The sequence below is a fragment of the Pogona vitticeps genome, chromosome 5 (genome assembly GCF_051106095.1).
Source record: "Pogona vitticeps strain Pit_001003342236 chromosome 5, PviZW2.1, whole genome shotgun sequence".
In the NCBI taxonomy this organism is placed as follows: domain Eukaryota; kingdom Metazoa; phylum Chordata; class Lepidosauria; order Squamata; family Agamidae; genus Pogona; species Pogona vitticeps.
In genome coordinates, this window is record NC_135787.1 from 193,507,325 (window position 1) to 193,526,017 (window position 18,693).

At 45.4% G+C, this 18,693-nt stretch overlaps 1 protein-coding gene across 1 annotated transcript in view; it reads left to right on the forward strand.

Annotated features, from left to right (window-relative positions):
• The window catches only part of GDI2 (GDP dissociation inhibitor 2), a 60,655-nt gene that overhangs the window by 35,158 nt on the left and 6,804 nt on the right, over positions 1-18,693 (forward strand). Inside the window, exons 2-6 of the mRNA XM_073002451.2 lie at positions 10,901-11,008; positions 13,302-13,401; positions 14,496-14,630; positions 17,244-17,442; positions 17,951-18,082. Of these exons, the coding sequence (XP_072858552.2) occupies positions 10,901-11,008; positions 13,302-13,401; positions 14,496-14,630; positions 17,244-17,442; positions 17,951-18,082 (674 nt within the window). The remainder of the gene's footprint in view (positions 1-10,900; positions 11,009-13,301; positions 13,402-14,495; positions 14,631-17,243; positions 17,443-17,950; positions 18,083-18,693) is intronic.

The following is an 18,693-nucleotide window of genomic DNA, read 5'->3' on the forward strand; positions in this document are numbered from 1 at the left end:
GTTCCTTGTTCTCTTCTGTTACCTGGTTAACAGTGCACTCTTTCAGTGCTCATAGTTTTTTTTAAAATTTATATCCTGCAGTCTCCTTTGATTTTTCTGCATTGCTTTGCGTCCAGATCCTTTTTTGCTAAACTGTTTGCACTTATTTGAGTTTCTGACTGATTTCCAGAAGCTGTGTTCTTTTGATGTTCTTCACAGCCTAGTTATTTCTCCTCATATGATGCTGTTTTCTTACTGTCCAGGATCCTCTTGCCACATCACTGTTCGGGATGTCTTTCTCTTGACTCGTTGCTAGTCACTTTGAGGGAATGATGTTTTCTCAGAATAAGTAGCTAACCCTTGCCTGTGTGGTGCTTTTTCAGTAGGTCTATAATCTTAAAATTGCAGAGCTGGAAAGGGACCCTATGGATCATCAAGTCCAGTCTCTGTTTAATTCAAATCAAACTCCCAACCTCTAGTGCTCTCCAGCCAGAGATCTAAACCACTGAGCTATCTGGCACCCTTTCTGCAAGATAAACTGGTCTCTGTAAAATGACACAGGAACAAGCAGCCTGTTTAAAAGTGAGGAGGAACCAGAAGCGTTCATTAAATATTGACCTTCATTTTCCTGTTGCTCCCTTTCAAGTTGTTGTCTCCATTGGTGTGCATTACTTATAATCTCAGGTTCTCACTCGCTTCTCGCTTGAATGTCCAGAGGAATCAAATTTCAGCTTCTTTTTCGCAAGGCCAACACTTGTAGCTTAGCATTATTTCCAAATCATTTCAGTGTGTGAGGTGGCTTGACGCATGGCTGCAGTAGCACTTCCTGTAATGACATTTACAAGTTCTTGGGAAATTGGCTTGTTACAAAACAATGAATTGTCATTGAAGGCATAATCCTGATCCCGATAAGCTGGGTGGTAGCTGAGATCCATGTTCCTCTCTGGGGGCTTGCTTTGTTGTATGGAGGTGGACAGTTGTGTGGGAAGATTGCCCTGTGTAAGCTTTGGGATACTGCCTGTGGGTGAGAAATGGTAGACACCAGGCAGAAGAGCTTCATATATGCTTAATTTCAACATTGGCAGTAGAATAGCAGGTCTGAATAAATGATGGGTAGCAAGTCAGAGGATAAGAGGAGGCATTGTTCTTTCCAGGACTCTGGGAGAAATAAATGTGGTTGTGAATGAATGCCTGCTTCCTGCAATTGTTCAAGCAAGCGCCTTCCTGCTTTTGTTGTTAGGCTTTGTCATTTTCAGGGATAGCACAGCGATTTCTGTCTCTCGGCTGTGAAACATGCTTTGCATTCTTCCCTGCCTGTAGAGGCCTGTGGGTAGAAGTCAGCAAAGACCGATCTGCATTTCCAGATTGTTGAGTGTTACTGTGGTTAGACATTGGGTATCTTAATGAAGGTGATTAGTAACAAGTGGCATCCTTCTTCAGTCTTGGTGAGCGTGTTCTCTAACTCAACGTATGGTTTCAAAAGCATTTTGCTTTGTTGCTCAAAAAAGAAGAACAGAAAGCTAGGATGCTGCTGTTCAGGGTTCAGTATGAGCAGCTGTCCAGCATAAGCATGGGGCAGATCACGTTTTCTCATGCTTGGGTGCATGTTGGACTGAATTTTGATCTCTGGGGACATACTTGCTTATGCCCATTTCCTTTGCATCGTAAGACAATGTTGATTGAAACTGAAATTCCATTGTTACAATTTGTGGTGGGTAAAACTCCTGTATGTACTTTTCTACTTAGGGGATTTAATGGCCCTAAGCTTATTTTCCCTTCTCTGACAGAGGTGGCCTTTTAAGGATTTGGGTGAGTATTGAAAGACTTCAGGATTTTGGTAGGTGTACAAACAGGTAAAATAAGTCTTTATTTAGAACTTAAGAAATTATGTATCAGAATACCAAAATAACAAAGTAGTACTAAGAAAGACCAGAGTAAAAGGATCCAGTCAGTATTGTAAGAATAACTTCTGTTTAAGCAGACAGCAGGAAAGGACTTGTTCAAAACGAAAGCAAAATCTACAAATGGTTGATGATGCCTGTATTACAGCCAACTAAACATCCACCAAAGCATGCAGGCTTTTGAGTTCATCAGGCTAGAGGATATTTTATAAGTCACAGCCAGAGGAAGTCCCAAAATATGTCCAGTAATCATATAATTATGCTTGGAGTTTAACAGCTGCTCAGGCTTGCAATGTGGTTTTTTGAGGGAGGTGTTTCCCCTTGCAACTGTCCGTCTTGCTGAACAGATGTGACAAACTTTGGATCTTGTTCCTTATTTATGTGCTTTGGGATGCAGAAGTTTGAATGCTTGAAGGCTCACCGTGACTTCCTTCCAGAACGTTTTGCAGATAGTCGCTCATGTCCATGCAGTGTTGTTACAGAGATCAGCTGGACTAGTGCACTGTCCAATCATATTATAAATAAACCTCAGCTTCTGCAACCCAAACCGTTCAGAGGTCACCTGCTCCCTGGACCAGCAGTGGGTAGCCTGATGTCCACCATATATTGGTGACTCGTGATTAGTGGACCATGTCCCACCACTTTTATACCAGCTGCCTGGATTGCAGGTGCACTTGCAATATAATTTAAGGTGCTGACTTTAATCTTCAGTGGAGGAGGTATTCAGAGAGCCACAAGTCATCATTGCCAGCATGCCTGCCTTTTGGGGTGAGCTGCTTAAGTCCCGTGGTGTGTTCACCAATGAGGGCAGCAAAGCTGGTGGCCACAAGAGAGCAGCTTTTCCTGATGTGTCCCCACAGTTGTGCAACACGTTACCAAATGACCTACTGTAGGCCTCATTACCATCATTGGCCTGTCGAAGAAGTCTTAAAAACTTCTGAGTGCCCATTTAGTTTTCCAAGACAAACTGCAAGTTGTGGTTCTCTGGCTGCTTCTTGGGAGAAATTTTTATGGGCAGCTGAATGCTATGGATTTAGCTGCTATTTTCTAAACGTTTCTCTGAGTTTGTAGTTTACAGAGCAGTATCTCTTACCTTGCATTTGTTGGTGGTTGATTTTGTATATATTTTTGTATATATAGCTAGGAATTATAACTTTGGGCATCGTGGATCTTGATTACGCCATTGAACAAAGAGGACTTTCTTCGTGATTGTGTTATACCGGAAAGCTTGCCATGATGTACTAGAGAAAGGGATTGATCCCAGCATTCCTCCTGCGATTTCTAGTAGAATAATGTGTGTGTAGCACTCCAAGCCCTTTCTACGCTGGATGGCTAGATGGGTGGAGATCCACAGCACTAACAGTGTGACATGAAAACACACAGTCCAGATTAAGCAGGCTTGTAGGTCACTTCCTACTTAAAGCAGCCCTAATAGGGCTTTTGAGGTATGTGAGCCACTCGAGGAATAGGTTACTGTCACCATTTCCCAGTGAGTTCCCATGGCCAACCTGGAATCTGAACCCAAGATTCCTGAATTCCCTCTCTACTACACTATACTGGGTGTCGCCACTACTTCATAGAACTGCAATAAATGGGAAATGACCTTACAGTGTGTCACAACATCACGGTTCAGTTTGCGGTTGACTTGTATGGCATTAGTTAGAATAACATCTTCTAATTATTCCAGAGCTGCTGCAAAATACAGCAATCTGCAGGTCCAGGTACATACCTAAAAATCACTCTTTCCCAAAAACATGGGAGTAGAACAAATAAGTCCGTATTGGTTTGGAGCTCTGGCCTAAACATCTATGCAGAATCTACATTGTGGATGCAGAGTCCCAGTCTGACCAGTGACTTGTAGTTTTATATTTTGTAGAATAGTTTCAGAGTAGCTTCAACAGCGGAGCTGTGATACGATTCAGTCTCATTCTCGGTGGTTCTTGTCTCTCCCAACTTGCCTTTCTCCCTCCCTGTTTATTTGGCACCTGTGTCTGATTTTTGAGGAACCTGCAAGGTGCTTGAACATTCTGCCAAAGCCCTGAGCCTCCATGTAACCCTGCCAGTTAGGACGGGCAAGAAGGCCTGTTGGTTTTCAAACAGTTCTGTTTCCACCCGTTGTGCCCCGAATTGTTTCATATCCACATGGCAGCAGGTTGCTTTCAGCCCAGCTGCATTGAAGTTGCAGTTACTTATGGTGATGTAAGTGATTTCTGCTTGCAGAAACAGGGCCTGAAGCCGATTTTGTCAGTAGTTTGAAATAAACAAAAGAGATACCGCACATTGCGTACAGCCTCTGCCCTTGTCTTGCGCCAAAGCAGTTGGGGGGGTTGGGGGCTATGCTGGGAGTTTCGTACATCAGTTGCTCAGGTTTCAACAGCATTGAAGAAAACTATACATTAAAAAATTTAAATCCCATTTGGATTACTTCCAACCAGGGTAGATTTGATTGAAATCAAATTGATTTAAATCACAATTTAACTTTAAAAAAAGATATTTTGAAGATGGTTTAAAATCAATTTGATGTTTAAAAATTGATTTTTATCCACCCTGCTTCCAACACATTCTACTTTTATGAAGTGTTTCGAAATTTTGGCTAGTCTAGATTTCTGTGGCCAAACCATTGATGGGGCTGGTTAAGAAGGTGCATGATTCACTAGCTACAGCAGCTTTACTTGGCTGTGGTTTTGGTTCTGGCACAATTTAAACGACCGAGTGTGACCCATAAAAACATGCTATTTCAAGTCAAGCAATTTGGTTGATGGCATTCTCTCATGAGCCTGCCTGAGCTTTTTAATGTGAGGGGGTCTTGCTTCAGTTTCACAGGGTTTGGACGTGCAGCTATTGGGGCTTCAAGAAGGGGCCTGCTGGGTGACTGCGCCAGGCTCTTGAACCAATTGCAAGGGAGGCTGGGTGGGCTTTCTCTCTGTTGTTCTGTCAGCTGGCAGAAATGTCCTTATGCTTAGTTGCTTTGTTGCTGCAGGGGAATTAACTAGATTTTTGTAGTTCGTTATATTCTTTACTACTGCATTTTTAATTTGTGTTTGTTTTAATTGTTATCCTATTTCGTCCTCATTATTAGCTAAGTGAGTTGGATACCTGGATGTAAAGGCAGAAATTGGAAATTTAACATTTTCTACTGTGTGCTCCCTGGAAGAAGAACCAGCCTGTGTAGCACTCCCAGGAGGAGGAGGGAAAAGTGAACTACTTCTGAGTATTCTAAACCTGGATTTCTCTGGAGGGAGTTGCTGTAACTCAGAATCAATTTGATGGCACAATAATTAGTATTGTTACCATCTTGCCTTGAGCATCATTTTTTAGTGGAAAAGAAAGAATATAAAGAAAAACAAGACTTTATAATGGGCTTAACTCAAACTGTCATGGCCATGCTGTGTTTATCCACTGTTCTGGTTGATCAACAAGTTTTCGTCCATCCATGCTTCCACTTTCAAATACTCTAGCCCCGGGTGGTTAGCCACGGTGCTGTATGATCAGTGGTCTTGATGTGTAACAGAGGTGTGCTCTTGGATGCACACCTTAACATGAGAAAAGGTTTGGGTATATCAGGAAGCTGAGATCAGTGCTGTCAAGCCATCAGCATCTGTTACTAGTTCAGACTCGCAATGAGATTAGCCAAGGTGGAGTCGTCAGAGCCAAGACTGGATAGCTTAGATTGGGAGTTCAGTTCTCCCCACTGTGCTTCCTTCACAGAGACTGGACTTGATGATCCATAGGGCCCCTTCCAGCTCTGCAGTTCTAAGTTTATTATTAAAAAACACCAGCGTAAGGTACATCCATCCTTTTTGAGAATTAACAGTTGCATCAGCAGAAGAGAATAGTCGCAATCGTGATGGCGAGGCAGGATCTTTCGCAGCAGCAGTAAGCAATCAAGCCAGCTGTTAGTACAAGACAGTAGAAACCACTTCAAACCACTTTGGAATACTGTAATTTTATATTTCAAATAATAGCATCCAAAACAAAAGGAGGCAGTGGTAAAAGATGACAAAAAGCACTCGCGGTCAAAAGGCACTCGCGTTCTGGGGAAGAACAAAGGATAAGTGCAAATTGTACTGTTGCTCATAATGCTAAAACCGATACTATTAGCTGAGACGCACCATGGTGGAAGGAAAATCCAGTGGTGTACAGTGGTTGCCATTAGAACAAAGAATATTGAGAAGAAGGAATCAAGGTAACCTTGAAACTGTAGAGCAAGAAACGGAATGTTGAAATATTGTCATATGTTTTGCAAGTGAGCTGAAATGGACTGGAGCAAGAGATTTTCAGTCAGTTCAGAATATTTTATCCTGAATACAGCAGACTCGGAAGAAAAGGTGCAACTCTTATAGTGAAGCAAGACCATAACACAAGCAGTTAGAAGTGAAAGTACAAGATCTGACTGAATAGTATCAGTCATACTTCAGGAGAACAGATCAACACCACCCTTATTGAGGTTTGTGCTCCAGCTGCAGGTGTTAACAGAGGAAATGGAAAACTTTTATGTAAATGTTGAGAAGGAAACTGATCACGCACCAAAACAGGATGTGGTCATAATCGTAAGTGACTGGAATGTAGAAGCAGAGAATAAAGCAAAACCAAACAGTGGATAATTTGGTCTTGGATAAGAAACAAGAGTGCAGCTCAAACTTCTGTGAAATCAGCCAATATGTTCTTCAATCCATCCAAATCCTTGAGGGTCAGTCAACTAATGAGACATTTGTGAATGCTATCAGATGACCAATACTGAAATCAAATAGATTACATTATTGTAGACCATTCCTTCTCCAGAAATGAGAACAGGAGTGAACTGGGGTACAGGCCATGAACTGTTAAGATCAGAACATCAGTAAAACTGAAAAATACCAAAGCAATAACATTGTCAAAGTAAAATGTAAGTAATGTTTCTGAAGAATTTAAAGACAGTGTAAAGAACAGATTTGCAGTACTAAACCAAGTTGACTGAAAACTAGAAGAACTGCGGATTGAGGCTAAAATATTATCGGGGGAAATGCAGAAAGTCTTTTCCCATAGTCAAAAGAAAGAACAAGGTGGCTGACAGTATCTTAAATGAAACTTTTCAGTGACTTTCATGTAAGAGCAAAGATAACTGCTGTATTTTAGTAGTCAGTACAAAGTAGTGGAAAAGAACAACAAAAAAGGAAAAACAAGAAGCTTCTTCCATAAGATTTAAGAAATCAAAGGGAAGTTTGAATCAAGATCAAGTAGGCTGAAAGATCAGCAAGGGACTATATTACTGGATCAGGATAAAATAAGATACTGTCAGAAATAGTATGTAGAAGAGATGAAAGGATGGCTGATCCCTAAAGAACCCACGGATAAGAACCTGCAGTTTTAGAAGGCAATGTGAAAGCTGCTTTTGAGCAGTTGAAATAAATAAATCCTCAGCAACCACTTCCGTCAAAATCCTAACAAGAATATGCCAACAAATACAAAAGACGAAAACAGTGAGTCACAGACTAGAAAACATTCAGTATACATTCCTGTCCCCCCCCCCCCAGGAGACATCAAATTGTGCAGTAAATGTAAAGCCACTCTATTAATTTCCTTTGCAAGCAAAATAATGCTCAGGATTTTGCAATAAGGGGCCAGTTGGTGTATTGGTTAGGGTATTTTACTGTGATTCAAGAGGTCCAGGTTCAGATCCCCTCTTGGCTGTGAAGCTCATTGTGTGACCTTCAGCCAGCCAGTCTCTCAGCCTAACCTGCCACACAGGGTTAATGTGAGGATTAAGTGGGAGGAGGAGAGCCATGTGCACTTTGGAGGTCCTTAATTTCCAGTGTCATCATAAGTTAGACGAGGGTTGATGGTACATAACAAGAAATGCAGACTAGAGGCATGTGGACTTGGACTACAGTTCCCATAATCCTTGGCCTTGCTGGCATTCATGGGAGCTGTAGTCCGGAACATTTGGAGCGCATGAGGTGGCGTATCTCTGACTTATGGGAAGGTAAGTTGCATCATACGCCGTTGTATCCATTGCTTTCTCCATAAAAGACTACCATAGGTGCCACTAGGTTATGAGTCACAGCATAAACAGACGGTACTCGGGCTGTGTCTTCCCTGGAAAGTAAAGCCAAGACATTTTGTGTACTGTTCTGAACAGCTGTGTTGTCACATTCAGTTAGTGTTGTGGTATGGAGACCTTCTTTGGAATCTTTTATCATGTTCTTATGATCAGGTTATCGTGGATTTGCCTTGCAGTCATTGGAGGTAACGAGATATCTTTGTGGATATGAAGAAGTGGGCTAGAATGCCTATTCAGAATCAGTGGCATCTCAGCAGTGTGTCGGAGATTGAGATAGACAGTTCTAAGGCAAAGGCTTCATTCTACAGGGTGGCTTAAGACTAATTGGCCTAACGCAAGCCACTCTTGTTGAAAACCTCTCAGCCTGCATGCTGGTGGCAAGTTCTTGGCCAGCTCTCTTGTTATTTCCATGTGTTCATTGCATATTCTGGCCCATCTCTTGAAGCTGTTTGGATTCCTGGCATCCCGTAGATATCAAATGTAGCATAACACAAGCTTGAATCTCTGGTGCTCTCCTTTCAGCGCAGAGACTTCCTGAACCCCAATAAGAAATGGGCAGAACTGGTGGGCATTGAGGCAGTGTGTTCGTCTGCGGTGGTCTGGGACAGCAGGCGGCAGCAGGTCCTGGATGACTTAGACTTACAGTTTTCTGAATCTGGGCACTGAACCAGCTAAGAACTTGTGTGCAGGAACTTGCTTGCTCTCCGTGAACCAGTCCTGCTGGGTGACTCAGCTGCATGGATCCTTTACTGTGCTTTCTTGAAAATCTGTTTGCCTGCAAAAGGGATGGTGAGCAATCTGAGGCTTAAATACTTCAATTATCACTGCAGGAAGCCTCAGTCAGGAATTGGGTGCAAAGGTTAGAATACATTAAACCAAGTACCGGTAAACAATGTGTGCCATCTCTTTTTGCATCTGCTATTAGGCTGTCAAAAAAGGGGAAAGGCTCAGGGTTTCAGGGAGATGGGACTGTGCAATGCCATGCTTTTCAGCCAAGTGGACTTACAGTAAACATGTGGCAATGCAGTTATGTGCCTACAGAGATCTAATCATCTTAGAATTGCAAAGCTGGAAGGGATCCTATGGAACATCAAGTCCAGTCCCTGCCAAGGAGGCTCAGTAGGGGAATCAAACTCCCAACCTTTGGCTCTGTAGCCAGAGACCTAAACCACAGAGCTCTCCAGGAGGTCATTAAGGATCATCATCATCATAATCATCTTAGAACTGCACAGGTGGAAGGCTTGGCTCTATGGCTCGTGGAGTCCAACCCCTGGCAAGAAGGAACAATGGGGAATTAAACTCCCAACCTCTGACTTTGCAGCCAGATGCCTAACCACTGAGCTCTCTGTACTATAATGTTATTCTGAAGGAGCAATTTCTTCTGACAGTCCAGGCTCCGATCACCTTCTTCCAGAAGTAGAAAATGGGTATAAGGTGGGCGCGTCTGGCAGTAATAAAGGGGTCATTCCACCAAAGCAACTTCTCGTTGCTCATTAGAGGTTTTCTGGTTCCTGGCAGCAGTTTTTTCCTGCAAGCAGTCTGGATGGCACCCACAGTCTAACGGAAGGCATTGCTCAGAATCAGTTCGCTTTCTAGCACCTTCCTGTCCGCGTTCTCTCTTTCCTTCCCCCACAATCTTGAGGTGGTGTGCTTTGGCTCTTCCTGAAATCTGAGGAAGGCTAGAGTTTAACTTGCAGCTTTGGGTTGCCAAAGGAAGTGCCCGGGCACGCGGCCTGCTTGCTGTGCTTCCTCCTCACCCACAAGAACCCCACCCCTGGAGCCCTGCCTTGCTTGGGGTGGGGAGGCAAGCAATTATTTCAAATGTTGGAATCTGATCTGGGCTATTTAAGCCTGTCTTGCCTAGGAACACGGTCTTCGGTAGAAGCTTTACTCAAAAAGTAGAAGCTGTGCACTCTGCCACTTGGTGTCAGTTTGAGGCAAAACTGACCTCCAGACCTGGCAGGTGAAATGGATTGTCTTCAGTTCCTGTGGTGTTGTTCACAGGGAGCACTGAGTGCTGAAGCCAGCTCCGAAAAGCTTCTTCTGAATGACCACGTTTCTGTCCTATGAAACAAGTTTGTGTGGCGCTGTAGTTTCTACGCACTTCCTTTTTTGTTTGTTTGTTTGCAGACTTGGGAGTTCAGGGTGTTGGTCTTTCTCTGCCGTTTTAGAAAAGATGGCCGTGTTTGTCTATACCAGCATACCAGGCCAACAACAAATGAAAAATTTAAAAAAGGCGACAGAATCACGGTGGCACCTTAAAGACTAAGTGCTTTATTTTAATGTGAACTTTTGTGGACGAGTCTGAGGAAGTGGACCTGTCTTTGAAAGCTCACATTAAAATATACCAGTTAATCTTCAAGGCACCCCAACATTTTTGTATTTTGCCTTCTTTAATTTTTTTATTTTGTTTTTGTTTCTTGTTCCACTGGTGCTCTCTGCCACTTACAGTGGACCCTTGACTTACAGATGGCTTGACTTACAGACTTTTTGAGTTACAGACTTCTCTAGCCGCAAATTTTAGATTTGACTTGCAGACTGAGATTTGACTTACAGACCAGAAAAAAAACAAAATGGAACAAAAACAGCCTGTTACGGGATTAATCGGTTTTCAATGCACTGTAGGTCAATGGAGACTTGACTTACAGACTTTTTGACTTGAGAACCGCCTTCCAATACGGATTAAGTTCTCAAGTCAAGACCCCACTGTATAAACTTGATGTAGGTAATCTACCAAAAGTTAATAAGCAATACCTTGTCTTTTCTTTTTTCCTGCTATGCTCACGTTTCCAGACCTGCCTTAACTCAGCAGGGGGACTTGACGTGTCACACAAGGTGCCTCGCTTAGCTGCCACGGCTCAGTTTCAGCCAGCCCAGGTTCTTCTGTTTCACTGGAAACCGCCTGCACATTTCGAACAGTAGAGTAAAACGTGGAGGTTTCCGTGGTTTGATCTTCTTTGTCTTTCCGTTTCCTCTGTAGGAATGCATTCTCTCTGGCATTATGTCAGTGAATGGAAAGAAGGTTCTTCACATGGATCGCAATGCGTACTATGGAGGTGAAAGTGCATCCATTACACCCCTGGAAGATGTGAGTACCCCAGTCCTTCAGAGCCTTTGCCAGTCTCTTGCCTCTCTCTCTCTCTGGGAGATTTATGCAGCATGGCTCCTGTCACAGGGACCTTCCAGGTAGCTGCTGAATGAAGATGATGGGAGTGTGGGGTGGTCGGATTAATATAAACTCCGTGTTAGCTGGGAATTCTGGGAGTTGTAGCCCAGCATATGTGCTGCTGAATGGTACATGGGTACCAACGTGCATGGCATTCTGCAGGGTAAAATGGAACAGATCCTGTGGTGGGGAAGGCTGGGGTTGAGGGATAAATTGCAATGTGGGTAAGTAGGGAAGCCTGCGCATAGCTTATGCCATATGTCGTCTACGTTTAGCTGGGGGCCAGGCGTGGCAGGTAAGGATAATACATTTTGAGCCTGCCTGGTTCTTTGGGAAAACTGAAGGCATATGTTAAGCAGCTGTAGAAGAGAGGTGGCAGGATGAGAGCAAGGAGATACTTTGTCGATGGGAATGGGATTGACATTTGTTTTCTGAACCTTTGTAATTGAACGTGATCTTGAGGCTAGGAGGGAGCCTCACTCTACGGGTTCTGAAGCCTGCTGGGATTGCCCTTGGCAGTAGTGGGAGGCCTCTGTGGTGGATTTATTACTTCTGTGAAGTCTCGGTTGTGTCCTTGCAGGTCGACTGCAGGCCTTTTCAGGGTGGTCTCTGGATTTTTGTTCTCTCAGTCAGCATTGTCTATCATCTGTCTCGTGTTGTGGGGCACGAGTCATGTTTAGCCCAATTAGCTAGCTTGCTCACACGTCGGATTTGTGTAAAGCTCCTGGAATGCACAGCCTCTGGAGCCGTCGCTCATGCCAAGCTAGTCAAGCTGTTGTAATGGATTTATTTATTATCAAGCTGTATGTAATTCTGCTGCATGGCTGCTGAAAGGGTTGTGCTTCTGGAAGCTTTCCGTCTCTTCGTGAGCCAGATTCCTTTTGAGAATTACAGTCTTAATTGGTAGGATAAATTGCTTTCTGCCAATTACACTGTCTTCAGCCGATGGGTTTCTTCTCTAGCTGGAATGGTCTGGGCTGAGTGCTGCCCGGACCATCAGTGGCTCACCAAGACCATTTTGGTCTTTCCAGATGTCCCCATGTGTTGTTACTTTTTTTTTTTGGTATAATTTTTTTTAAAGAAAAAATAATTTCCAAATAACCTCGTAATGAGGGTGAAAGAGGAGAGTGCAAAAAATGGTCTGAAACTCAACATCAAAAAAACTAAGATCATGGCCACTGGTCCCCTCACCTCCTGGGAAATAGAAGGGGAAGATATGGAGGCAGTGTCAAATTTTATCTTCCTGGGCTCCATGATCACTGCAGATGGAGACAGCAGCCCTGAAATTAAAAGACGCCTTCTTCTTGGGAGGAAAGCGATGACAAATCTTGACAGCATCTTGAAAAGCAGAGACATCACCTTGCCAACAAAAGTCCGAATAGTCAAAGCTATGGTTTTTCCTGTCGTGATGTATGGAAGTGAGAGCTGGACCATAAAGAAAGCAGACCGCCGAAGAATTGATGCCTTTGAATTGTGGTGCTGGAGGAGGCTCTTGAGAATCCCCTGGACTGCAAAGAGAACAAACCTATCAATTCTAAAGGAAATCAACCCTGAGTGCTCACTGGAAGGACAGATCCTGAAGCTGAGGCTCCAGTACTTTGGCCATCTCATGAGAAGAAAAGAGTCCTTGGAAAAAACCTTGATGTTAGGAAGGTGTGATGGCAAGAGGAGAAGGGGACGACCGAGGATGAGATGGCTGGACAGTGTCTGCGAAGCAACCAACATGAACCTGACACAACTCCGGGAGGCAGTAGAAGACAGGAGGGCCTGGCGTGCTCTGGTCCATGGGGTCACGAAGAGTCGGACACGACTAAACGACTAAACACACACACTCTTGGAAATAGTTAGGAGTGGTCTTTTCTCAATTAAGCAGGTTGCAGTCCTTCAGCCAACCCCTCCTAAATGCACAAAAGTGAAACCGGAAGTGGGATTCCAGCAGTGCTTTAGCTTTTCCGTACTTTTCCTTGTTTGGGGAGCTGGTATGGGACCTGGTTGGGCTCTGGGGCAGAAGACTGGCTTCCCAGGCCTCCCAAAGTTGCCCTGGTAGAAATCTAAATCAAACAGCTATGAATGACATTAGCTGATTGTGGGCCGTCGGAGCTGGGCTGGAGTTGGGGGGGTCCGTTGAAGCAGTATGGCCAGCCCCGACGGCCTCTTACCCTTTTCCTCTGTACATCACACACAGTCGTAATGGATGACTTCTCCCTTCCTTCAGTTGTACAAACGGTTTGGCTTGCCGGGATCCCCGCCAGAGTCGATGGGCAGAGGTAGAGACTGGAATGTGGACCTGATTCCAAAGTTCCTGATGGCTAATGGTAAGTGACTGGCTGCTCCCCAGAGTCTCTTCTTCTGGCTGAAATAAATTGCAGACGTCCTCGCTCCCAAATGCTTGGGAGCTCAAAAAGTTCTGGGTTTGTCCATTGTGTGTCAGTTTCTGCCGTGTCTCGGTAGCATTAATTTGGGAGTCTGGCTGCATTGTGGTCTCTCCCTGTGACTTTTGCAAGGTGGCTGCAGCATCTGTGTACTTTTTTGTACAACTCATGGATGTGAAGAGAACCAGTTTATCAGCATCTCTTTCCAAGGGGATTTGTTTGTTCGTGTGGGATGCTCTGTGTTGGATGCCTCCTTTATTCGAATTTATTCATAACCAGAGAACTTTAACCCGGGCAAACGTCCAAGTAGCCTTTGGGTTAAAATCCTGGTGGCACAGAGCCATAGCTTGCTTTTCACCCCCATATGAGCCATGCCAAGCTCGTCACTCAATGACACTGGAGGTGAACCATGTGCCTGGCACACAGCAAATCTTGCCTTTGACTGCTAGCCTTTGGGATTATCCTGCCCCTGTCTAGGAAGTTTTAAAAGTTTAGCAAATCAGTTTCAGCATGACAGAGTTTTAGATGGATCTGGGTAGGCTGAGAAAGTACATCCGGCTGTCTAATATCTTTGTCAGCACTGCAGTTGAAGTTTGTGAATCTTGCGCCATGTCTGTATTTTTAGAAGAATGGTTGGGTAGCTTCGTAATCAAGCCCTGTGTAGTAAAGATGTCCCATAAGAAAGTCCTTTTCTTGAGCAGTAGCTATATGGTTGGCTGTTTCCCAGAGTCTCTCACCTTCTGCGATAGATTTAGGCAACCCCACAGGCCACGTGCTGCTCTCAGAAGGGCTTCCCTGCAGCTGGATTCTTCTGCTGCCTCCCATCACACTCCGCCACCCCGTCTGTCTGTTCAGACTTTTAAGGGCTTGATTGGATTGAGGGGTGCCCAGTCCAGGCCCTGCCCTTCACTCCGATTGCCTGCCACCTGATTGCCGACCTCTGTTCTGATGGGTCTTAGCCTTAGTCTCCATGTTGCTTGAAACCTACAGCTGCCCTAGCTTCCAGCAGCCTCTCTTTAAAATCCGTTCGGTTCCAGGTCAGCTGGTCAAGATGCTGCTGTACACAGAAGTCACGCGCTATCTGGACTTCAAAGTGATAGAAGGAAGCTTTGTCTACAAGGGAGGGAAAATCTACAAAGTTCCTTCGACCGAAGCAGAAGCCCTGGCGTCCAGTAAGTACTTCCGTTTGATCTCTGTTGTGCGTAACCTGTGCTCAGTGCAGCATTTGTGGAACAGAGATTCCTTTAAGAAATTGGGAACGCGTGAGAGATGTGTTACTGCTGCTGTGTAGTGTTCAGAAATGTGCAATTGAAATTAATCAAGAAGACCATGTAGAGTTCAGACATAGAAACAAACAAACAAAAAAACTACTCGCGTACCACCCCTTAATGCTTAAAACACACTCTCGATGGCTTACAGTTGAATTACGCAGGCTGTATATTGTCGCTGCCCCGCTCCCCTGGCGATGTGGGCAGTCGAAGGCTGAGTCAGCCTTGAGCCGGCTACCTGAATTTGTTGAGATTGCACGTGGGTCATGAACAGAGTTTTGACTGCAGTACTGAAGTTTAACCACTGCACCACCAGGCTCTAGTCTAAAAGATTGCCTGTACATTATGTACATTTGTGTGGCATTCATAAAACTCTAAATACAGTGGTGCCTCGCTTAACGAACGCACCGTTTAACGACAGATCTGCATAGCGACGCGGTTTTTGCGATCGCTAATGCGATTGCATTGCGATGTTTAGATAGGCTAAACATCGCATTGCGATGATCGGTAAGCGAAACGCTTACCGATCATCGCAGTGCGATGATTAGAAAACAGCTGATCGGCAGTTCCAAAATGGCCGCCGGATCAGCAAAACGGCCGCCCGCAGCGTTTTCGCGCCCTGCCCTCGCTTACCGGGCAGTGAAAATGGCGGCCAGATGGGGGAATCTTCGCTTACCAGTGAGTTTTTCCCCCATAGGAATGCGTTAAACGGAGTTTAATGCGTTCCTATGGGTTTCCCACTCCCCCCGCATAGCAACGAATCCGGATAGCGACGTTAATCCTGGAACGGATTAACGTCGCTCTGCAGGGCACCACTGTATATGAAATCTTGTGTGGGAATAGGTTGGTTGGCTCATCCTGTGCTAGGTATTAGAGGAATATCTGTGTTACTTTTAATGACATGGAAGGTAAAAAAAAAATCACCTTATAGATCAGAGACCACACATGAAGTGATGCCCCTGGGAAATCGCCACTCTCCATCCCTCTTAAATAGGCAGTGATACGCTTGGATGTCTGAAAGCCCTCTATCCCCTTTAACAGCCACTAAGCCGGGTAGCGATGATGCCATCAGAGCATAATAAAACGGTTAAGCCTCACGGTCGGTCATACTGATCCCTGTACAGCTACCATGAGTCATTCTTCTCTTTTTTTTCACACGCTGTCAAGGAATTCTGAGACTTGAGGCCAGAACTCAGTGCTGAGGTCCTCCTTTGGCAGCCCCCAGCATCTGTAATTATCAAGTGGCTGAGCTAGGAAGGATGTTCAGCCCAAGGCCCCTGACCGCTGTTCCTAGTTTTAGTGCAGACGATTAAGCGAAGCAAGGCAGTGTGGTCTGACTCGTTCGGAGGCCAGGGGATCCACTTTGTGAGGCAAGGCTGATTGGTTGAAGTTGGGCCAGTGACGTTTTTTTCAGTGCAGTTCATTCTTAAGTGGACAGAAAAGATTGATCCAGCGAGGCCCTCCTGAACGATCAGCCTCAGCTCAAGGGACCGCAGTCACGGTGTCCTCTCTGCCCCTGGCAAAGTAGGCCGGAGGTTTCCTAGGGGCATCGGGTGGTGAGAACAAAGCAGGAGGCCAAATGGTGCCAACATAGCAGCTGTCAGTAACATTTAAGTCTCAGTTTCAGGTGATTTAGCAAAGAAGATCACGTTGAAAACTGAGCTGGGTGTGTTCTGAGGCACAGTAGTCCAGTAACTGAACACGGATCCCACTTTGGGAAACTGAGCCCAGAAGAAGTTTTTATCTTCTTTAGGCCAGCTCCTCATGAAAAAAGCAGGAATAGCTGGAAGTGTTGACAGAACTAGGAAAAGAGGGAAACGGAACAGGAAGTGGATTGACTTAGTTAAAGGAGACTGCCACCGTTTAGTCTGCAAGACTGGGCAGGGCTGTTAATGATTCATAGCGTTGTTGTAAGTTGGAAGAGTCTTGCTGGCATCTAAGCCGTACACAGCATAGCTTGCCGTGGCTTCAGAATTTATTGGTATTTGCTTAGGAATAGCCCACACAGAATTTGTGGTATGCAGATTAAACTTTATTTTAAAATTTAAAGGCCTTTTAATGAGAAAAGCAAGGTGGAAATATTTTAAATAATGATCAATGGAAGAATGGAAGACCCTTGGAGCTGGATTCAGCCAGAGGTGTGTCAGGTCCAGCATTCCGTTCACCCAAAGACCAACAGTTGTCGCCGGTGTGAAGCCAGCCAGCAGGCTTTAAGCTTGTCTTCAGACTGATCGGTTCATTTCTTCCTCACTCAGCCAGGGTTTTGTCGTCTTGTGTTGATCCCAGGTTTTTGGTCCCCCCCCCCAGCCTTGATTTGTGGTTGTGTTTAGGTGGCAATCAAAATAATTGTTTGGAGCTTGGTAGCTCAAGTTCAGTAACTCAACCAAGGGTGGTGCTGAAAACCCTCTTTTCTTGTTCCATGAGATAGATGGTAACAACGGTGAGGAAAACAACTTGGTTTTAAGACTGTTTATCAAAGCATGTGCTCTCTAGGCTCAGTGTTTCCTGATTTCTTAGGTCTGATGGGCTTGTTTGAGAAAAGGCGCTTCAGGAAATTCCTAGTATACGTGGCCAATTTTGATGAGAACGATGCCCGCACTTTTGAAGGCGTGGATCCCAAGAAGAACACCATGCGGGACTTGTACAAGAAGTTTGACCTTGGCCAAGATGTCATAGATTTCACCGGCCATGCCCTGGCGCTCTACCGAACCGATGAGTGAGTGGCTGCCTTTCCAGACGCTCCCAGGAGAGGAGCCCTTGCTGGTGGGGCGAGATGGGCGGAAGGTTTTGAAACCAGAGAACCTCCCCAGGATCTCTGCCGATTGGGGCTGCTTTGAAGCAGAACAGCGATGGGCCTCTAACCAAGAGACGCCAGGCTTGGAGGCTGGCCGGCCACCGGCAACTCGCCGCATTCAGGCCAGGAGGTGCCCATGTTGGCTAGGCCACAGGTGCCCCATCCTGCACCCTGGGTGTCACCCTAAACCCCATTCTGATCCTGTCCAAATAGGGTTTTAGAAGCCTGGGGTGCATAATACAGGTGTCCACGTTGCGGTCAGAAGGCTGGCTTAGTGAGGAGGAGGAGAAGAAAGGGACTGCCATGGGAGCTGGGGGAGGAGTCCTGGAAAATGGCAGCGGTGGTGGTGGTGGGGGACTCTGAAGAGCTGGCACCCGTCATGAACTCTTCTTGCTCATCTGAACTCTCCTCTTTTCTCTCTCTCTCTCAGCTACCTAGACCAACCCTGCCACGAAACAATCAACAGGATTAAACTGTACAGCGAGTCTCTAGCTAAATACGGCAAGAGCCCCTACCTGTACCCTCTGTATGGCCTGGGGGAGCTGCCCCAGGGGTTTGCAAGGTGAGAGGCTCTTGTAGCCGGCAGGAGGGGTGTGTTCTCTGGCCTCCTTTCCCATTGTACCTGTTTTTGGTTCCGTTAGCGTCTCCCATTAGAATCGTTTATTCCATGGTTCATGTCATTTTGCTTTATATACCGTGCCATAAGAACAATGCACCTCTCTGGGTGGTTCACAACAAGTAGAATAACAATAAACATGTAAAAAACGACAAAGAGCTTGAAGCCCCTGTGGTATAAAGGCATTTTGTTCTCTCTAAGAGCGAAAGCACAGTCCTGGAGAAGGCCACGACCGGCCAGCCGTGGGAATTGCGGGGGAAGGGAACCATTGGAAAGCACTGCCTTTCTCACACAGTTCTTGGGGTTGTTTAGGAGGGCCACTGCAAGCAAGCCTGCCTGCCTTCCTAGGGATGGAGGTGAGGGGGGGCCTACAGATTGACGTGGTCTGTTGTCTCATGGAGACAGGGGAGCAAGTGAGCACCTTGTAGTAGTTTTTAAGGCTGCCAGTGTTAATACGATGGAGGCTGTCACTTGAAATGAACTCTAGGCCCGTTTCACTGAGAGGAAGGAGGCATTGCATTACTCCCGATCACGGACATTGTCTCCCTAGAGTTGCA